This window comes from Serinus canaria, chromosome 12 (assembly GCF_022539315.1).
Source record: "Serinus canaria isolate serCan28SL12 chromosome 12, serCan2020, whole genome shotgun sequence".
NCBI lineage: Eukaryota > Metazoa > Chordata > Aves > Passeriformes > Fringillidae > Serinus > Serinus canaria.
The window spans coordinates 20842843-20861696 of NC_066326.1; the positions used below are offsets into that span (position 1 = coordinate 20842843).

Genomic DNA, 18854 nt, shown 5'->3' on the forward strand with positions numbered 1-18854 from the left:
TTCTTGGTAGTGATGTAATGAAGTAGACACAGCAAGTATTGCATTAGAAGAGATGCATTAGAACTTTCCACCAAGGAAAGGACATGACTGCCAATTCCATTGCATTAAAAAAAAAAAAAAAAAAAAGAAAGGAAAAGAAAAAAACTGTGGTTTTTCACTGACAAACATTTAGCACCCTCAAATTCTAAATCAATTAAAGCCTTTAAAAATACAGTATAAACAGTACCATGTGAGATACTGAAAAGACTGAAATTATATCCCAAACAAACTTTAGGAGCTATCTGGCAGTGCACAGCTCTTTAGGAAACCCATTTACCTGCACAAGCTGCTGTTTCAGCTTCTGGATTTCAGAAATGTTTAATTCACTCAGAAGATCTGAAACCAGACTTGGGGCTGGAGGAAAGCTTTCATTTTTCTTGGGCGTTGAAGTACTGTTTTTGCCATTGCTGAGTTTGCTGAGGCAGTTTTGTTCAAATCCATTCATAATTTCATCATTATTGGGCTCTGTGGCTTCATCGCTGAACTTCAGCCCATCCAAAGAGATGTTTAAGTGGCTGTTGTACATGGAATCATTGATGTTCATGTAGTGGGACAGCTCCTTCCGAAGGTTGTTCTTCTGCTCCCGCTCTGTCTTCAGTGTTTCCAAGGCCTCCTCAAGCTGGCGCTCAGAGATCTCCTTTAGCCGGATGGCATCTTCCAGTTGACTATTGAGAAACTCAGTTTCCTCTTCCAGCCTTTTGATTTCATGTTTCAAGCCTTCAAACTCCACCTGGAGATATACAAAGGTTGGGGGGGGGGAGGGGGCGTGGATCTCTAATGAAAACGTCCGCCAGCAAGGCACCAAGTCATTTTGCTTTTGAATGTTTGATGTCACTTAAATATTGTAGAAATAGAATACTTATTTCATTTCTGGAGTCTAATTTCAGCACTATGACTGTAAACATGGCTTATGTAATTTACCTTCACAGAGACTACAGAATAAATTCACTAAGCAAACTGTCAAATGAACTCATCTATTCCAGCTCAATCTGGACAGGTGGGAGATGCTTCTGTATCAGACTCACTGTATCCAAAAACAGTCTTTTCTAGCTCTGCATGCAAACATTTGTTCTATTAAAAAATTCCCAGGCTAGCCTTCTCACAAAGTTAAGCTTCACATTTCCAAAACTGGCATGATAAAGGTACACTTTGACGCTCTGCTTCACTGCCATTCAAATACACACCACTGGGTTAAAACTGTGATCAAGCTCTGCTTTGATACATTCAAATTAAAAGGCTTTAGCATTTCTCTCACCATCATTTGAGCACATCTTGAAAGGGCTACAATTCAGATTCTACACTTGAGATCCACATTGATGAGTTTGAAGGCATGCTATCTATCACATCTAGTACCGCACTTTTTTAAACCTCTCTTGCACTGAAATTATATACACAAACAATTCTCATGTAAAATTTTTTAGCACTTGGGAGTAGCAGGGAGGAAGCAAACAAAGAATATTCTTCTTTACTCTGAAAGAAAGGAACTCATACCATATGATATGTCAATTTTTTTTTCTTTTTTTTTTTTTTTTGCCAATTGCTAAATAAATTTTAGATGTCAACATAGAGCAACCTGGGAGTACGGAACCACACCCAACTTAAAAACCAGGAATCAAGTATTTTAATTCAGTCTTGCTGGGAAAACTTGACGGCTGCTTCTAGTTGCATGAGTAACTAGAATATTTAAAAACTAGAATAATTAAAAGTTCATCAAGTAGGATTAAGACAAGGTAGAAAATTAATCCACTGCCATGAAAAGAACAAGCTCTTGGTTCTGTATGCTTCTAATAAGACAAAATACTTCAGATTGTTGTCTATTTTCAAAGTTTCCAGAATAAAAATACAGCAGCCAATAACTACTAGCAAATATCGAGATAGCATCGGAAGTTAAATTTAGCTCAGGCCAGAATGGCAGCATTCTCCAGTATTGTTGTTCTAGAATGTGAACATGGAGCTAGGAACTTTCACCTGCTGCTCTGAATATGATGAATGAGAAAAAAAGGTAAAATCCAGAAGTAACCAACTACATAGGTTTGATTTTACCACTTCCCTCTCTCTTCCAGCCTGCATTGAGACTACATCAGCCTTTTTTGTCCCTACTACAGGATGTCAGAGTGCCCAAAACGGCATAATTAAACCAAATATATGCAGATGAGAACGGGTCCAACCTGGAATCCTGTTTTGTGCAGTGAGGCCCAAAGTAATAAACAGAGACACAGAGTTTCACTTGGACATAATTAAAATACATTTGATATCCCACATATCTAGCCTGACAGGGCAGCTTTCATTCATTACACTGAATGAGTTCTGCAGCAAATTCTACAGAGATCTCACTATGTGCTGATCACAACAGATGGTATTAACATTGAGTTTTCTAAAGAACTTTGATTTTAGGAATATTTTCATGAAATTGTAGAATCAGAGAATAGTTTGGGCAGGGAGAGACCTTAAAATTAATCTCATTCCTCCCCCCGCCATGGGTAGGAACAACTTCATCTAGACCACGTTGCTCCTCTAAGCCCTGCCCAACCTGGCCCTGAACATTTCCAGGGATGGGGCAGCTGCAGCTGCTCTGGGCAACCTGTGCCAGGGCCTTACCACCCTCACAGTAATTTCTACTTAATATCCCACCTATCCCTGCCCTCTGGCAGTGGGAAGCCATTCCCCCTTATCCAAGGTCCCTTTCCAGCTTTCTTGGAGCCCCTTTTAGGTACTGGAAGGTCTCCCTGGAGCCTTTTCTTCTTCAGGCAGAACACCCCTAGCTCTTCCAACCTGTTTCCAGAGCAGAGGGGCTCCAGCCCTGGCAGCATCTATGTCCTTCACTTTCCCAACTGAGCTTTATTTATGCAATGGGACTGACAGCTACCTGAAGAATAAAAATAGCAAGTCCAACACCGATAGATGAAGATAAGTGAACCATGCCAAAGACCACATCTATCTTAATTAGCTCCACAAATGATAACTCAGGGAAGCTCTTAAGAAGTTCCAAGAATGCAGTTTTCTAAAACTCTGGAAATAACTGGAACTGCACAATTAAACTGACCTTTTAGACAAGCAGTCACACAGAGGTAACAGTGTAGAGCAACAATAACAGCATTCCAAGTTTATTGAAAGTAGCTAGAAGAGTAGCACAGAAATGGAGAGAGATGGTAAGGATAAAGTAGCAATTAAAACATGTTTCATAAGCATGTTCAGAAACACTCCAATTTCCAGACAGTGTAGAAGGTAAAGGATGGAAGATGGGTGGGTAGATGGATGGATGGCATTGTAAAGAGACACTGAAAAACAACTGCAGAAAAAGGACTAAAACAAGTAACAAAGCAGAGTGATAGAGACTTTTCTTTCATCCGAGAAAGAGAAGGCAATGGAAGCACTTGGAAGTCAAAGTAGAAGCAATGAAGTATTATGACTGTGTATAAGCAGAGTCAGAAAGGACAAGTCTTGGTGCTAAAATATAGAGCTTATAGTCTCAAAAGTAGTACAAAGATAGAAAATTAGTAGTTGGATACTCAAATAAGACAGAACCATATTGTAACACAGGAATTAACTGGTGCTACCAAAGCAATGCCCACTGGTTGGAAAACTTGCCTGACTTTGCTTCAGGACAGACACTTGTTTCTGCAAACAGATGTTTTCCTCTTCAAGTTCAGTACAGTCTTGCAGCAAACGTGCTTCTCGGAATTTATATTCCTTAATATCATCTCGCAGGCGGGCCCTTTGGATCTCCACATTTTGGTTAACCTGGAAAAACAAACAAAGCAAAACAAAAATGGTGGATCAACTACAATTAAATTGCAAAATTTTGTATCTTTTTTATATGCACTAATTAATTGAATTATATTGAAACACATTGAAATTATATATCTTCCCCTCACCCTCTGAAATTACAGAAAACCAAGTAATTTACACAATAATTAGATTTTGTATTCTTGATTTTCTTACCAATTCTTACTATTGACTCAAAACAAGTCAAGAAACAAGCAGGAAAAGCAGCATTTACACCTGTGATGTTTCACTGGCTGTAGCAACCAGCAAAGGTTTTCCAGACCAGAAGTCAGTACCCAAATCTGTTTCGAGATTTAACAAGAAGGGCCTTTTCACAAGAGAAAGACAGATTCAGATGACTCCAGATGTTATTTGGACATGTATTTGCTGCTGCTTTTCAACAGACATTTTCTTTATTACCAGAGCAATAAGCTGAAAATGAGAAACAATTAATCCTTTTGGAGAAAGACACTAAGTTAAAACCCATGAAACCTAAGATCTCAGGTTGAGAAAAAATAGAAACTAGTTGACGTAAAATACTCCCTTCCCTTAGCCCCAACACTTAACAAAAGACTTCACAGGACTTAACAAAAGACTTCAAAGAAAAAGTTAGCATTGTTTTGAAAGATAAGAAGTAAAAACCAATATATTGGTGTAGTATGACCCTGGGATCTTTCATGAATATACACAGACACTTGGATAAATTGAGCTGGAACATACAGAGCTATAGAAATGGCTCACTGCACTTACCTTTTATTTTTTCCAATATTATTTTCCTTCAAGTCCTATCTTCAAACACTTAATTCATACAAAGTGGAAAAGTATGTTCTAAAATATTAACAGAATCAGCTTCAGATATAAGCAAACAGGGAATACGGTTGCCTTAAAAAATAGTATTTTTGTAGCTGTGTCCATGATAGGATGGAGTGGTTATCCACACTTCTAATTCAAAACCACTGCTAGCTGCAGACAGAGCAGCCTGTCACTTCAGCTGGCATATGGGACCTGCTGCCTGATCTCACCTGTCCTGCAGCCCAAGCAAGCTTCAGCCTCAGGCCTACGAACTCAGATTTGCTCCGAGCTCTCCACTCCTGGCCAAACACAGGCATGTCAGTGATGACTAAATATGGTCTCAGTCCTTGAGAGTGTGCAGCAGGGTTCCATTGCGTAACCACACAGGTACCAACAGGCACACACAGCATGCTGAGATAAGCGAAATGTTTGCAGCTGGAGGATGTGCCAAGAACTGAATCTGGCATGTTTTGAATACAAACACTGAATCACCTGCAACTGTTAAGACTAATCAGCTTAAATTACAATTCCCTCACACATCAGGTAAAGATTAGACTATATAAAATTGTCTGTTTGTTTTCAGCCGCAAAGAGAGCACAACTTCACAGCTCACCAAGAAATCAAAATTGCTGCAATCAGACACTATAGTACACCAATACAAATTACAAGTTGCTATAGCCCATATTCCATGCCTGAGTAAGTGTTGTCTCTCTATCTTTTCACAAACCCAGGGCCAAAGGGAAAGCTGAAGGCTGACATGAATTCACATTTTTATGTCTCCTTAAAAGGTGACTGGAATGTGGCAGTATCTGGAAAGAAAAATCACCTCCAACTGCAGTGACATTGGAAGCAGATCAGAAATCTGCTGCTCAGCACACTTTGAGAAGGGACTAGAATCCCTCACAGACACCTCACTGCCTCTGGGGTGGGCAGTTTTTCTATTAAGCTAGTCTCAAAGGTTGGGAAATACAGACAAAGAGTTGTGTCTGTGTTTCTAGAACTGTTTCCCTGTCCAAGGAGAAGGCTTGATTCCAACTCTGTTCCACAAAGTTAAAGGAGAAGCTGACTGGTATGTTTGATCACTTGTGACTGCTTGTACGACAAATCTTCTCTGTCATATCCCAACAAGAGGCACCAGTGAATCCCCACATCTCCAGAAAAGTAACCCATATTTCCTCATTGATTTTACCACCAAATATTATCCCCATATTTGTTACTACACCCTAAAGAAATTACATGAGACACTTGCAGCTGAGGTCACATGGACTAAGTTGAGATTCAGATATGGGCTCTTGGATAGCCTTCCCTCCTGGCAGGGGAGGCCAGTTGATTAGCTTAGGACTGGACAAGACTAGACCCCAGTGCTTCAAAGGAAGGCGCAAGAAAACTCAGGAGTAATAACTGCTGACTGTTTTATCCATCCACCTGTGGTTTACAGTCTCTGTAGTTTTACCAGACTGAATTTAAGTAATAATTTGAGCTCTCAAAACAATAATTTCTGCACCAGTACCACAAAGACTTTTGCTGAACTACAGATTTTGTAAGTAATTAAACTCTTTAAGTAACTTCTCACCAATGATTTCCCCTTAAAAATATGTGGTTTCAATAGCAAAACAATAAAAGGTCAAAGTGATTATGTAAAGCAACCTACATAAATGTAAAAGCCACCGCTTCATGAGAGAAAACACAAGACTATAAACTTTGCTATCCCTTTCTTTGTTCATTTCAGTGTTTTGTTATAATCCCACACCTTCAGAAATGAGGGAGGAAAAAGGGATGAAAAGGGAAATTATGCCACAAATATTTTGCAGCCAGAAAATCTGCATTGGGAATGAAGCAGCAAAGTACATCCAAGGGTCTCTGTGCTTGGCCTAAACAGGTTCTGCTGCTTTTTAAGGCAGCAATTCTGAAACTGAGGGAACTGATGTGCAGCACCCACAGGACCAGCATGACCAAACATGCAGACGTGTCTGTCAAATCGTCTTTCAGCTCAGGAATCTTCCCTTTTTTTGGCTACATAGCACCAGAAAATGTAACAAATCCAAGCTGCAGTGAACCCCGTGCATCTTCGCTCACCTCCTTCAGTTCCTGTGCAACAGAATTAAGGCGTTCATTTTCAGACTGTGTGTTGGCAAGGACATTTCTTATCTGTTTCAATTCTGTCTGCAACTCCATAACCTTCTTCATGTAGTATTCTTCTTTGGTAGCTGATTCTTGAATCAAGGTTTCCTCTCTGCTCTCTCCATCTGCTGCTACTTTCTTGTGGTTGGTATGGGCCTGTCCAAAAGCCTAGGAAAGTCAGAAAATACATTTTTTTATCAATAAACCTATAATTCTGCATAAGTAAATTCAATTTTAAGTAGTTGAAAACATTTACCCTCATGTAGTTCTTCAAGGCAAAGGAATGTAACCTTTTCCTACATCCTCCAATTCAGATTTACAAATCCTAATAAGTGGCCAACACTGAGCTCTTGAAAGCAAACCACAGCACCTAAACAGTGTTTTTTGATGCAGAATGCTTAAGTAGAATCTCATATAAACTCTTGTGGGAGGGAACAACAATGTAGTGACTCTGCTGTTGAAACATGACTGGCTTTCAGCCAGATTCCTGCAAGATGACCAGACACTGCTGCATATGCATATTCTTTATAGTGGGGTTAGATTCACTTCTGCAAAACCAGAATCACTGAGAACACATCTGGCGTGAGCAGCCTGTTCCCCTTCCCGGGCTAGGAGCTCCCAGCAGCTGCTGCTGGCTGGTAAGATTACAGTCCCCTCCCTTGGTCTTGGAGGCGTTGGCAGGGCTGCTCCAGATCCAGGCTAAGCCAGCGGGGTCACACTGGCTGAAGTAGGTCAGCGGACAATCCCCCAGCCAGCTCGAGACATCAATCCCCAGCAGTGTGCCAGCAAAGGTACTCAGAGGCAGGTAAGAAGTCCAACCCACTTGGCACAGCCTGCCTCTGGCTAGTCCCCACATTGGCATTATTTTGCCTCCTCACATTTCTTTTGGGGGGGGTCTTAATTTTGCTTGAAACCCTTGCAGGTGATGGTCCCTGTGGTAGTGTTCTCCACATGTGCCCCCAGCCCACACAGACACCCCAGCTGCTGTGGTACAGAACAGCCTGCAGCTGTCACTGGCACATGTTGGAGAGCAGAGCTGGCCAATTCCAGTAGTTATATTTGTAACACAAGGCCTGGCAGATCGGCCATATTCAACAACATTGAATGTGATCTTTTAAGTGTTGCACACGCTTGCACCACAATCCAACCCAAGGCATATTTGGAGCTTTCAGGTGCTACAGTATCTTTTTGGGATGCCAAAACATGGCAGATTTTCCCAGTCAATGTTAATATCAGGCCAAGTCAAGGACAGGGAAGCATCTCATGAAACTCCTTATCTAGTCATGCATTTTAACTTGATGCCAGCTCTTCAGAAAAATACTGCCAGAGAAGAAAAAAAAAAACCTGCTTTAAAGAGAAACAGATTTCAGTGTTTTATTACTTCTGTATATTGCAGCAGGCACATTAATAGCACAGAAACTACTGATTATACCAGGGCTGAAACAGCTGATCAAGTATGCTAGCCCTGCCTATGATTAAAGGCACACAGATATTGCTCTATCAGACTAAATTTTATTTCAAATAAGCAAGTCAGAGATATAGGAGACAAATATCCATTGGAGAAATTCTAGCCAGATTCATCAAGATAACCTAAGGGAAACTAAAAAGTGCCATATTTCAGACAAAAAGCACCATCTGGTGCTGTCAAGTCCTTGTCAAATGAATTTCAACAAAGCAGCTTAAAAGCCTAATACCCAAGATCTCCATAAATGTTAAAGGGATAACAGAAAGCACACAAGCTCCTCAAATACACTATTTTTCCCCTGTAATAAACTAAGATCCACCTTTAGAGAACAGTATGTATGACAAATCTCTGGCACAGAGAAAGGGACAATGGGTATCTCTTTGCCCAGTGAAGTACCACCATTTGCTCAGATGCAGGATGCCAAAACAGCAAATGGAAGTTTCAGGATGCTTAAAACCACAGCTGATCAGCCAGACCTCAGAGTCCAGGCATGATTCCACCAAGGAGCTCAGTAATGTCACTAAAGGATGGATTCTTAAGAATAATTGTGGAGACCCTGGGAAGCATTCCCTGGTTTAGAGACACACAAGAAGCTTCCCTCAAAAAGCTGTTAAGACCCCACTGTCTCCTTCCCTTGCTCCTATGTCCCTGAGCCACTCCCTCCCTATTCCCTGATTGGCCCTTATCTTTGTACTGCCCTGAGACCAGGGTCACCCCCAGGGTCCCTTGGGAGAGAGAAACATGGACGTTCCATGTGTGTGTGCCTGGGACCTGAACATCTTACCAGGCGGCTGAAGAAAACATCTGTGGATACCATACAAAGGCCCTTTTTGCTTCCTTACCCTGGACTTTATTAGCAGCAATTCTGGCTGCAACAAATAATGACTAATTTGCTTGTGAAAGTTCCAAGGCAGATACTGGGCCATGGGTTTCTTTAATATCAGGAAAGAAAATGTCATCATTTTGCCCAAGTCACAATTGACAGGGAGTATTTAAACACAGAAACTGCCATAGAGGATGAGACTTTTTTAAAAATCCAATATCCTGTCTTCTACAGAGGCTAATGCCAGATGCTTCAGAGAAAGGTGCAAGAAACCACATCATCTCTTCAAGCTGGGGATTACCTTAAACCTCAATGGAGAATGCCTAATGTAAATTTGGAAGAGCTACTAACTTTGAGTTACCCATGTAAAATACCTCCTTATTTTTTAGAGGCTTATGCTTTTTTTGGCCTCAGTAAAATCCTACAACAACAAATTCTATACATAAAATCTTACTCTTACATGACAGCTTTTCATCAGTTTACAAGTTTCCCACATTTCCATAAAAGAATGCATATTTTTGTTCAGAGGCTTGAAGGTGTGGTGTTAATCCCATGGTCAGCTGTCAATCACTATTTTTTGAGACATAAATCACAAGTCTCTAGTCTCCATCATCTTGCCATCATCTCTAGGTGATGGCAAGGTGAAGTTCAGTAAGTTATCACTGCTTTTTTGTGTGAGAGGTTTTTCCATTCACTACAGCAGTCAGACTCCCTTTTCAGAAACTGCCTTTTATTATGGCTTGTCCCAGCTGGCACAGCTGACCCAACCCACTGTTTCTGCAGTTAGTGTGTGTCCTCACACACACTAACTGCAAAAACAAGCTCATAGTCACACCTACTGAAGGATGCTGCTGGCTCCTTGTGGGCTCCAGTTATTTCTGCACAGTAAGGCTGTTATTTGCTCTCAGCCAGCATGCTTGTGAAGTGTCAGCAGAAACCATGCAGTTAGCTTGAGTATTGCTGCCTGGAGTACAGAACTGTGAGGAAACAGCCTCTGACACACACAGAACATGAGAAACCTCCTTCAGAGTCATGGTCATCAGGGCAGACAGCCTGGAACTATACAAGCTGCGTGCATTTACAAGACAACACTTGAAAAGCACTTCCATTCCAACCAAGCTTTGTTATCTCTCTTATATGTACTTAGAAACAACCTCAGACATCACTGTTACAAGCCATTTTCATAATTCCTGTGGAGAACATGAAATGTAACTTTTAACAAAACTGTGCAAAATTACAGGGCAATTACCTGCCACAGCTACAGCCCAGACCTGTCTTAAATCAAGCTAGGAAAACTGACTTTTTACTGCTATGCATGAAACCCTAAACCTTCATACATGCTGGAGTCCAGCATCTGCCCATCTACTTTTGCTTTAACATTGTCTAAAACACAGGAACAGAAGTCAAAGTTACCCTGCTCTTCCTCCTCTTCCAAAAACTGTACTTCCCTCTACTAGGGAAGAAAACTGTTCACAGTTATACTGGGATTACAGACTTTGGAGTATCTCTTCACAAAATAAAAGTTTCTGATGGGAAGGCTGCAAAACATCATGTTCTGCTCAACAGCTGCTTCTAGGAATTACGAGACTTTACTGTTAAGGGATTATCAAAATTCTTATCTTCCAGATTCCCAAGATCAGGGCAAAAGCAAAATCAAAGAGTTCATGAACCAAAATGCTGTCTTACTATTTGCTCATCTGTGCTTGTCAGTGCACTGGAAAGCACTTTTCTGGAAAAAGGTACAATTTACTCACAACTATCTCTTCAGAAAGCTGCATGGGACACACATCAAAAGCACTCCTTGGATTTAACACCATCTAAAACCAACATATATGAACCTCTACCCCCAACACACAACCTCAAATTCTGTCATACACAACTCCAAATTTTGTATAGCCATTTACCTCTGGACCAGGCAAAGATGGAACATTTCCCAGTGGGGACTCACAGTTATGTGGTACAAATGCACTGAATCATTCAGATGCTAATTTTTGGTCCTTGCTCATAACCTGCTGCCAAAGCTGCAGATCAACTGAAACCCTGACAGGTTTCCTTTGGTCAAGCTGCCATCCCCTACCAGCTACGCCAGTCTGTGAGGTCCTTCTCCTCTATTCCTTCAAATACACTAAGACACCATTGCCCAAAGGCCAATTACAACATCCCTGACACATATGGAAAATTCACCATAATTTGCTGGTGAAGGTTTACCAAAATTCATACTGAAAATGCTATTAAATGAACTTCATGTTTACAGAATTACTTACATCAGCAGACTCAAGATATGTAGAAAATACATACTATCATATTCTTAAATAGCCCAGAAAACATCATTGCTAAACTAAGGAGATTACTACAAAATTCAGATGATAATGTCTTAAATCTCAAGAATTTAAAGCTCTCCACAACACTTATGAATGGAAAAAAGAATCTGGACAGCAAATGGATGAGGCAGACTCTTCCAAATCTGAAATGAAAATGGTCAAACCCAGTTGACTTCAAATGAAGCCCTGGATCAAGCTACATTTAGACTGAGTTTAAAGTACTGATTTCCAAAAGACAGACTTAAAATAAGGTGATGCTTTCTCTAGGTTTGATGATCATGCAGATTCATCTGTTTATGTTGCAGGAGGAACAAGATCCCAATTATGCAGATGCAGGTAAGTTTTCTGCATGAAACCCAGTGCATTGAAGGAAGCTTTCATATAAAACTCCAAGCTTTGAGAAGAAAGTTTTCCCAATTCTGTGAAGTTTAGCATACTGCTAACATATTAAGTTCTTAAAAATAATTGTTAAAATTTTAAACATGATCTTTTTAAAGAAGTTCTTTATCACAGTGCAGCTGTTCACGGAACACATGAAATGTGAAGAATCTCTGAAACACGCTTCTTAGAGAATTCCAAATGCTTCTCTCAGAACAGCTGCTTTGATATGGGCGATGCACAGATTGATCTCAGTCATGCTCAAAACAAGACTCTCAGGCCTACAGGAAAATCAGAACAGTTCTGCCTTATTTGCCTCTATAATCTGTACTCCAGACCTCTACTTAGCCCAAAAGTCATCCAAAGTATGCTGGTTATGCTTCCATATTTTCTGGGATCCTGAACTAGCCTGCTAAAAACAAGAGAACACAAAATACTGGGATGCCAGTATCAAATAAAACCTCCCAAAGAGATGCTCGAAGGGGCTTTTTCTGAACAAACCCTGTATGATCTCAAACCCTCTACTAACGTCTGCAAAGAGTCAATGTTCCTAAAGGCCTGTCAAGAGCTGATCAGAATCCAGGTGCTGCACCAAGACTGTTAGAGGCTCTGGAGGCTGCCCTGCACTGTTTCTAGGGCATTACTTTCACTCTGTACCTGTCTTTTTACACACATCGAAACACAGCAACTAGAAAAGGGCAGAAAGAGAGTCTCATGGATGCTTAAAGCAGACATACTGACAAGGAAAGTCACAGCCCGCCGGCCTTGAGATGACACAGATGAACAAGCAGAGGAAGTGACATCCCACTCATACTCAGTCAAAATCACAGGGAGGTTCCTACGCCATGCACAAATACACCCAAACAAACAGAAAACAACACAAATATTTCAGTGAAGGAATTTCATAAAATAAGTTGCTTAAAAATTCATTTGTCATCTAAACCTGAACTTGTGCTCTCCATTTAAAGGAGTAGGGAGGAAGCAGAGAGAGACACTTGCTCATACACAAGATGAAAAAATAAGGAGGGAGAAAAATCTTAAAAGAGCACAGAACTCCACAATAAAAATCAACTTCTGGACATCACTGATCCCCATGCTCATTTCTTCTCCAATGAAGACTCCTTTGCCTGTGCACCTCACTTCTCCCCATTTTCCAGACTGTGCATCCAGCCACACAGGATGCTGAAAATGTCAAGCAGCAAGGGCACTCCTTAGTAAATGTCACACTAGCCTTTTCTCTGCAGTGAAACACTGCTATATGATGCTAGCCATCCTCAACAGATGAAGCAGCATGAGGCATCAACCCTTTCCTTCACTCACACAGTGATGTTTAATTAATGCTTCAGCCCTTCTTGCTATCACAGGTCCATTAACATGGCTACTGCACCACCACAAGCAGGCCAGAATGTGCACAAGTTCCTCCAATAAGCACATTAGGAAGAAGAGGAATTAGTTTCAAACTCATTGACAAGAAAAGCTGACATAAACACAGGTGAAAGGCAATAAAGGAGAGCTTGTCTGAAAAGAGTCCTTTGCCTTTCTCAATCAAATTTGGAAAGCAGTGATGCCCATGTGCATGCATGCACCAGAAGAGCAGTACCATGTACATCCACCACCAGAGGAAACGCACACAGGGGTGCCTATTCACCTTTGTGGTGAGGTTTGAGAGCACTCTAGTAGATGTGTTTCTGTTTCTTTTGTATTGAAGATCAAGAAGGATTTGCAGAAACTGCCCCTTTTAGAAGGCTATCATTAGCTACTTTTGCAGTGAAAGAATGGTTTACCCATAAAAATTAAACAGATCCCAAGCCCCCAGTAATAAAAGGTGCTATTAATCAAGATGCCCTTTTTTAAAAAAATAAGGATAAAAGTCATGAGACTAAAAATCAAACAAAACATTTTCCTTCAGTTGCTCTCCACCACTACTCAAGAGAGATTCAAGTCTTTTTTTCAGGAGGCTTTCTACCAATTAACAGAGATCACCACTCATCCTTCCCCTCCTCCAGCAACAGGCACCAAACTGTGATCAAGGTACACATGCTCTCTCCCTTTGGTGTAAGGGAACAAAGCCAGCCCTGCTCTGGGGACAATGGGCAGGATGGTTTCCCCATGGCCACCTCAGAACCTGCTGCTGCCTTCATCATTAGTCACTTTCCCAGGAAAGCCACACAACCAGCAGCCCCCTGCAGAGCCCTTCAGCAAGTCCAGCTGTTGTGAGCAGCTTCAATGGGCACTCAGCCAAGGCCTGGGGTTTTAGTTTTGGTGGGGTAGTTTTTTTTGGGTTTTTTTTGGTTTTTTTTTTGTTGGTTTTTTTTGTTGTTTTGGTTTTTTTTGTTGTTTTGTTTTGTTTTTCATTTGCTTTGGTTTGGTTTTTGTTTGTTTGGTTTGGGGTTTTTTACGAAAAATTCCTATAACTGTAACAGGGAAGTAGAATTAAAAAGAACCCGATTGCATTCTACTGAGTTTAAACCAGAGAGGAATGGAAGTTTTGGTGAGCATTCATTTCTGCTTTCTTATAAATAAAGAAAAAGTGCATGAGAGGTGAGAAAGATGAGGTGGAATGACACACAAGTCAACAGAAAAAAGTACTCCTTTCAGGATAATTTTAGGTCTGATGGGTTAAGGAAGACCATAAAACAAGCTATCCTGTTCATTGATCTGCTGTGCATCATAACAGATCAATGAACTACTGCCAGGAACATCTACACAGCTCCAGACCAAGCCTCAAAAGAAAGAAAGATGTAAATGTGTAGGAGAAGGAGTTGATGCTGCTGAACATCTGCACTAATTAAGAACTAGATAGCAGAGAAGACTAGAGATTTCTACTTACAAGTGCAAAGGGTCCCGTTACCTGCCCACTGTGGTATCGAAACATAGCTGAAACTCACTATTCCCAGAAGTCACACTGCAGGAAATTTGATCATCAATTGCACATTTTTAAACCCTTCTGCTAAATTAGATGGAATTATTTATTTGTACAGGCCAATTCACAATGCTGGCTGATCCTGTTAAGCAAGTCACTGGGTCATCTTCCTCTGCATATGAAAGGACTGCAAATGGACTGCAAATACAGTAGTGTCTTGTTAAGACTCTCTCCTCTGCAGGCACTTGAGCCTGTCAGGACATGCATTACAAATGATAGCGCAGAAACTTGATGTGCATATTATCTACAATGAAATTATCTTTAGAAACTGAAAACCAGGTGCAGTGATCTGTAAGTATTACACTAGATCTCTAGGAGCTGACTTCAAAGAATAATTTCAATAAAGCCCATAATTAGTCCTGAGAAGATATGTTATGAACCTTCAGAGGGTGCAACGGAGGGTGCCTCACACAGCCTTTATTGTAATAATTCATAGAAGAAAAAACTTTATTCTAGTGTTAATAATCAAATTATACACATTGCTATTCAGTAAGTGCCTGATCAATAAATCACTGGAAACTGAGCAAATGCACCACTGTAGCAGGCACAGGGCTGGCTAGGCTCCATGGAGGAATGTTTAGAGATAGGTATTTGCTGAGTCATAGGAATTGAACCAGGAGTCCTCACTCTGGTCCTCCAGGCCTGCTTATCTTTCTGTGACCCCATAGGCTAGTTTCCCTAACCCTTACAATTGGTGAGTTTCCAAGCCCCCTAACCCTATAAAAGGGGCTGTCTTGGCCCATTTTGTTAGAAGAGCTGCATTCGGACCCTTTGCGAAACCCTCAGAATAAACCATCGTGGAACACTCTGAAGCCGCCTTCTCTCTGTCTGCTTTCCTAGAGGCCATGGCCAGCCAAAGCCCCTAGAGCAAGCTAAGAGCTGAAACCATAAAAGAGCTGATTTCACTAAGACCTGACAATCACTGAGCTTGCTAAGAGGCCACGGCTGTGGTAGTCTGGGCTCCTGAAGGGCTGAGATATCCAGCTTTAAGACTACTTGCCTGGGGTGCTTTAACCCTACGGGGAACCAGCTGTTCAGCTAAGAAGCTAGCCCCTGTGGCTTCATTATTTTACAACTGACGCATCGAACAGGTGAACAAGAAAACTCTTCACTGATGGAGCAGCATTTCTCTTTGAGAAACTGTAACTGCCGTTCTTTTGTGTCTTCCTGCAAAGTTGTTCTTACGTTCTAGCGAGACTTCTTAGCAGGGGGTCGATCAGAACCTCACTTAAAGACATCTGGACAAAGTTCTGAGGAGAGGGCCCCAGCAGACACCTTCCAGCAGCTCCTTTGACCCACGGCTGAAGAATTATGTAAGTTTATACCTGCCAAGCGCGCAAGAAATTTTTCAGATATTTTTTTGGTTTTTTTCTTTTTTTCTCGTTTTAGCTGCTGGAGGGGAATACATAATATGGGGATGATATTTTCGACTTTAGGGTTATCCCTTATTGAGAGAGATTTATATTTACTAATCCTAGAAATCTTATCTGCTAATAACCTTTCTTTATCAAATGGTAAACTTTCTAAGACTAACCTAAAGAAATTTATAAAATGGATACTTTCTCAGTTTCCTGATACTAACACAGAAACAATTACAAAAGATTCCTTTTGGCATATGATTGGAAAAACAATATATAATTTACAGACTAACCAGGATTTTTCTGTAACGGTGTACATGCACCTTTTTCATGTTATAACCAAAGCGGTTGAAAAATTTAACAAAAGGAGCCTTGATTGTGTAACAGAGGCAGAGGTTGCTAATGAGCCTGATAACCATCGAAATTCCTCTGCGTGGGCTACTTTACAAACCCCCCCTCCCCTGAGTGCCGTAGTCTGGCCTAGGGCACTCAGCCCCTGAAGGGCTGAGGTATCCGGCGGCCTTCAGACTGCTTGCCTGGGGTGCTCTGACCCTACGGGGAATCCACTATCCTGCTGAGAAGCTAGCCCTGTGGCTTCATTATTTTACACACCACGGAGTACCTCTGCTGACATCCTTTTGCCTTCCTTCTCATCTTCATCTTTGATAAGGATAGTAGAATAGAACAATACTTTTTTTACTCTTATCAAAAAAAGGGAACAATGCAACCTTGGAGAAATAGATATGGCTGACAAAGCAGAAGCCATGCAAAACAATCATAGAACACTTCCTCAAAAGTGGGGGTTGAAAAACAGTTACCTAAAAAGGACACCAGAAATTGAAGACCACCAAAGAAGACCACAAAGAACTCATAAAGAATTCCAATAAGGAGGGCAACTATGTAAAAGAAAGTATCACATACACATCAAGTAAGCAGGCCCAGCTAATGAATATGTAATCAGAGTGTACCATAAAATCTCTGTTTACCAGGGAACTCAATCAGAGGAGGGATCCTCCAAGTGACCATGGCTGCAATAAAGAATGCCTGCTTTCTAATACTCAAAACCGTGTTAGAAAGTTTCCATCTGGCCAATTTTGGTACCACCGTAACCTATTCTGTGGCTGTGCGGGGCTTGGAGGCTGGATGGAGTTAAAACACAACATTTCCACTAAAAGGTCCCGCAACAGCATGAAAGAAAAATCAAATGAGATCTCAGTCCTCTAAACATGTATGTGTCTGTATTTAAAGTTAGGAGGAGTTATACCTACCAAAGACAACTCATAAACTTACTAAAACCAACTTATACTTTACAAAGCCAGTATATGCATTCTATCCTTCACACCAGACCAAAATGGAATAGTTTAGCTGCTCCACACACTTTTATGAAAAACCTTTCTTTTTCTATTTGAACACAACAATTCGCCTGCAGTCTGTCAGGCATACACACTGGGAATGTGTGTGGCCTTGCAAGTAGCAGTTGTGACTGAGTTCCTCTTGGCAACCTTGGATCTCCAGACCAGCACCACTACCTCCACAGCCCAGCCCACACACAGCCTGTGGCCAGCCACCCCTTGGGTGCCAGTACAGCCCCACAGATCTTAGCTCCTCACCACTGCAAAAGCTCTCACATTTCCAGGAGTTTGGGAGCAGGCTCTTTCTCCCATACACAAATATTCCCAGGGGCCAAACACAAACATAAACTACACAGCAGGCATAGATTCACAAACAGCAGCTCAAAGGAGATCTGTTACCTTCAGTTAAATTGTGAGGCTTATCAAAACATTAGATCACTTCCCACTGTGTCAGCCCACTCCATACTGACATCAAGCATCTTCCAAAACATCATGCAATGGTGAAGATTTGTGCACGCCCCAGGCGAGAGTCCAGTCCTTGATCTGGCCTTCATTTTGTTAAAATAATGATTTACACTTTCTTTGGAGAAAACCCAGTTAACACACAAAATAATTCTAGACCGCCTTCCATAAAATATTGTGGTGTGAGCTGGAGAAGGATTATACCTTCCAGAGTGCCCCAGCAGCGCAACCCTACAGCAGAGCTCAGTTCCCCTTAGGTACCTGTAAAGTAATATACTGTAAGGAAACAAAGTGACATGATAGAAATTTGGAGAATCAGGCTACCCATCTATGGCTGTAAAAGCCTGCTGAACATGCCTCAACATGATTAACTCCAGAATTCAAAAAAGCTGCCGCAAGATTATGAACTACTTTTCTATAAAAGGAACATAAAAATAAAGCACAAGATAAAACATCCTAGATTACTTATTACATATGAGCACAATCCACTTCTACAAGGCCAACCAAGAGTTTAAATTGGCACCAAAGGAACCTGCTCCCTGGCTCAGCAGACAGTGCTAAGAAATTAGCTTAACCTCTCTCTCACCTCCTCTGCGCCAACCCAGCACTTGATATTAGAGAACCAAAAAGACAATTGTTTTAACTGGGAGCGAGATTAAGAGGTTCAGGATGAGAAGACACAGCTTCCACTCACTCTTTAATTATTGGTAACCAAAGGAGCACACAAACACAGGGGTGATAGAAAACACTTTCCATCATCTTCAATGGCTTTGCTTCCCAAGCATACTGTATGGATAACAGTAAGCATGAAATTCTCCAGTGATACTCAAGTAAATGTTTTCCTTTTTTTTTTTTTTTTTAATACAATAGCTAATAGCATACAGCTCTTAATGCAAGAGGACTCCTCCTAAGAACAATGCTTGCCTGCTGTGCAAGCCACTCTAGAAATAACACAAGGAAGTAAGTTGCATCCTGCAAAACATATGTAATGTACATCTTATTACATGCTGCTGCTTATTTACCAGCATAGTGGCTTCCCCTAGCTGTGAAAATAA

The 18854-nt window shown here is 41.1% G+C and overlaps 1 protein-coding gene across 2 annotated transcripts in view; it reads right to left on the minus strand.

The window, feature by feature from the left end:
• The window catches only part of BICD2 (BICD cargo adaptor 2), a 50959-nt gene that overhangs the window by 14174 nt on the left and 17931 nt on the right, over positions 1–18854 (minus strand). For both annotated transcript variants that reach the window (XM_009090953.4, XM_009090954.4), the window contains exons 2-4: positions 6673–6885; positions 3628–3780; positions 317–769 (exon numbers count right to left, since the gene is read on the minus strand). In XM_009090953.4, the coding sequence (XP_009089201.1) occupies positions 317–769; positions 3628–3780; positions 6673–6885 (819 nt within the window). The remainder of the gene's footprint in view (positions 1–316; positions 770–3627; positions 3781–6672; positions 6886–18854) is intronic.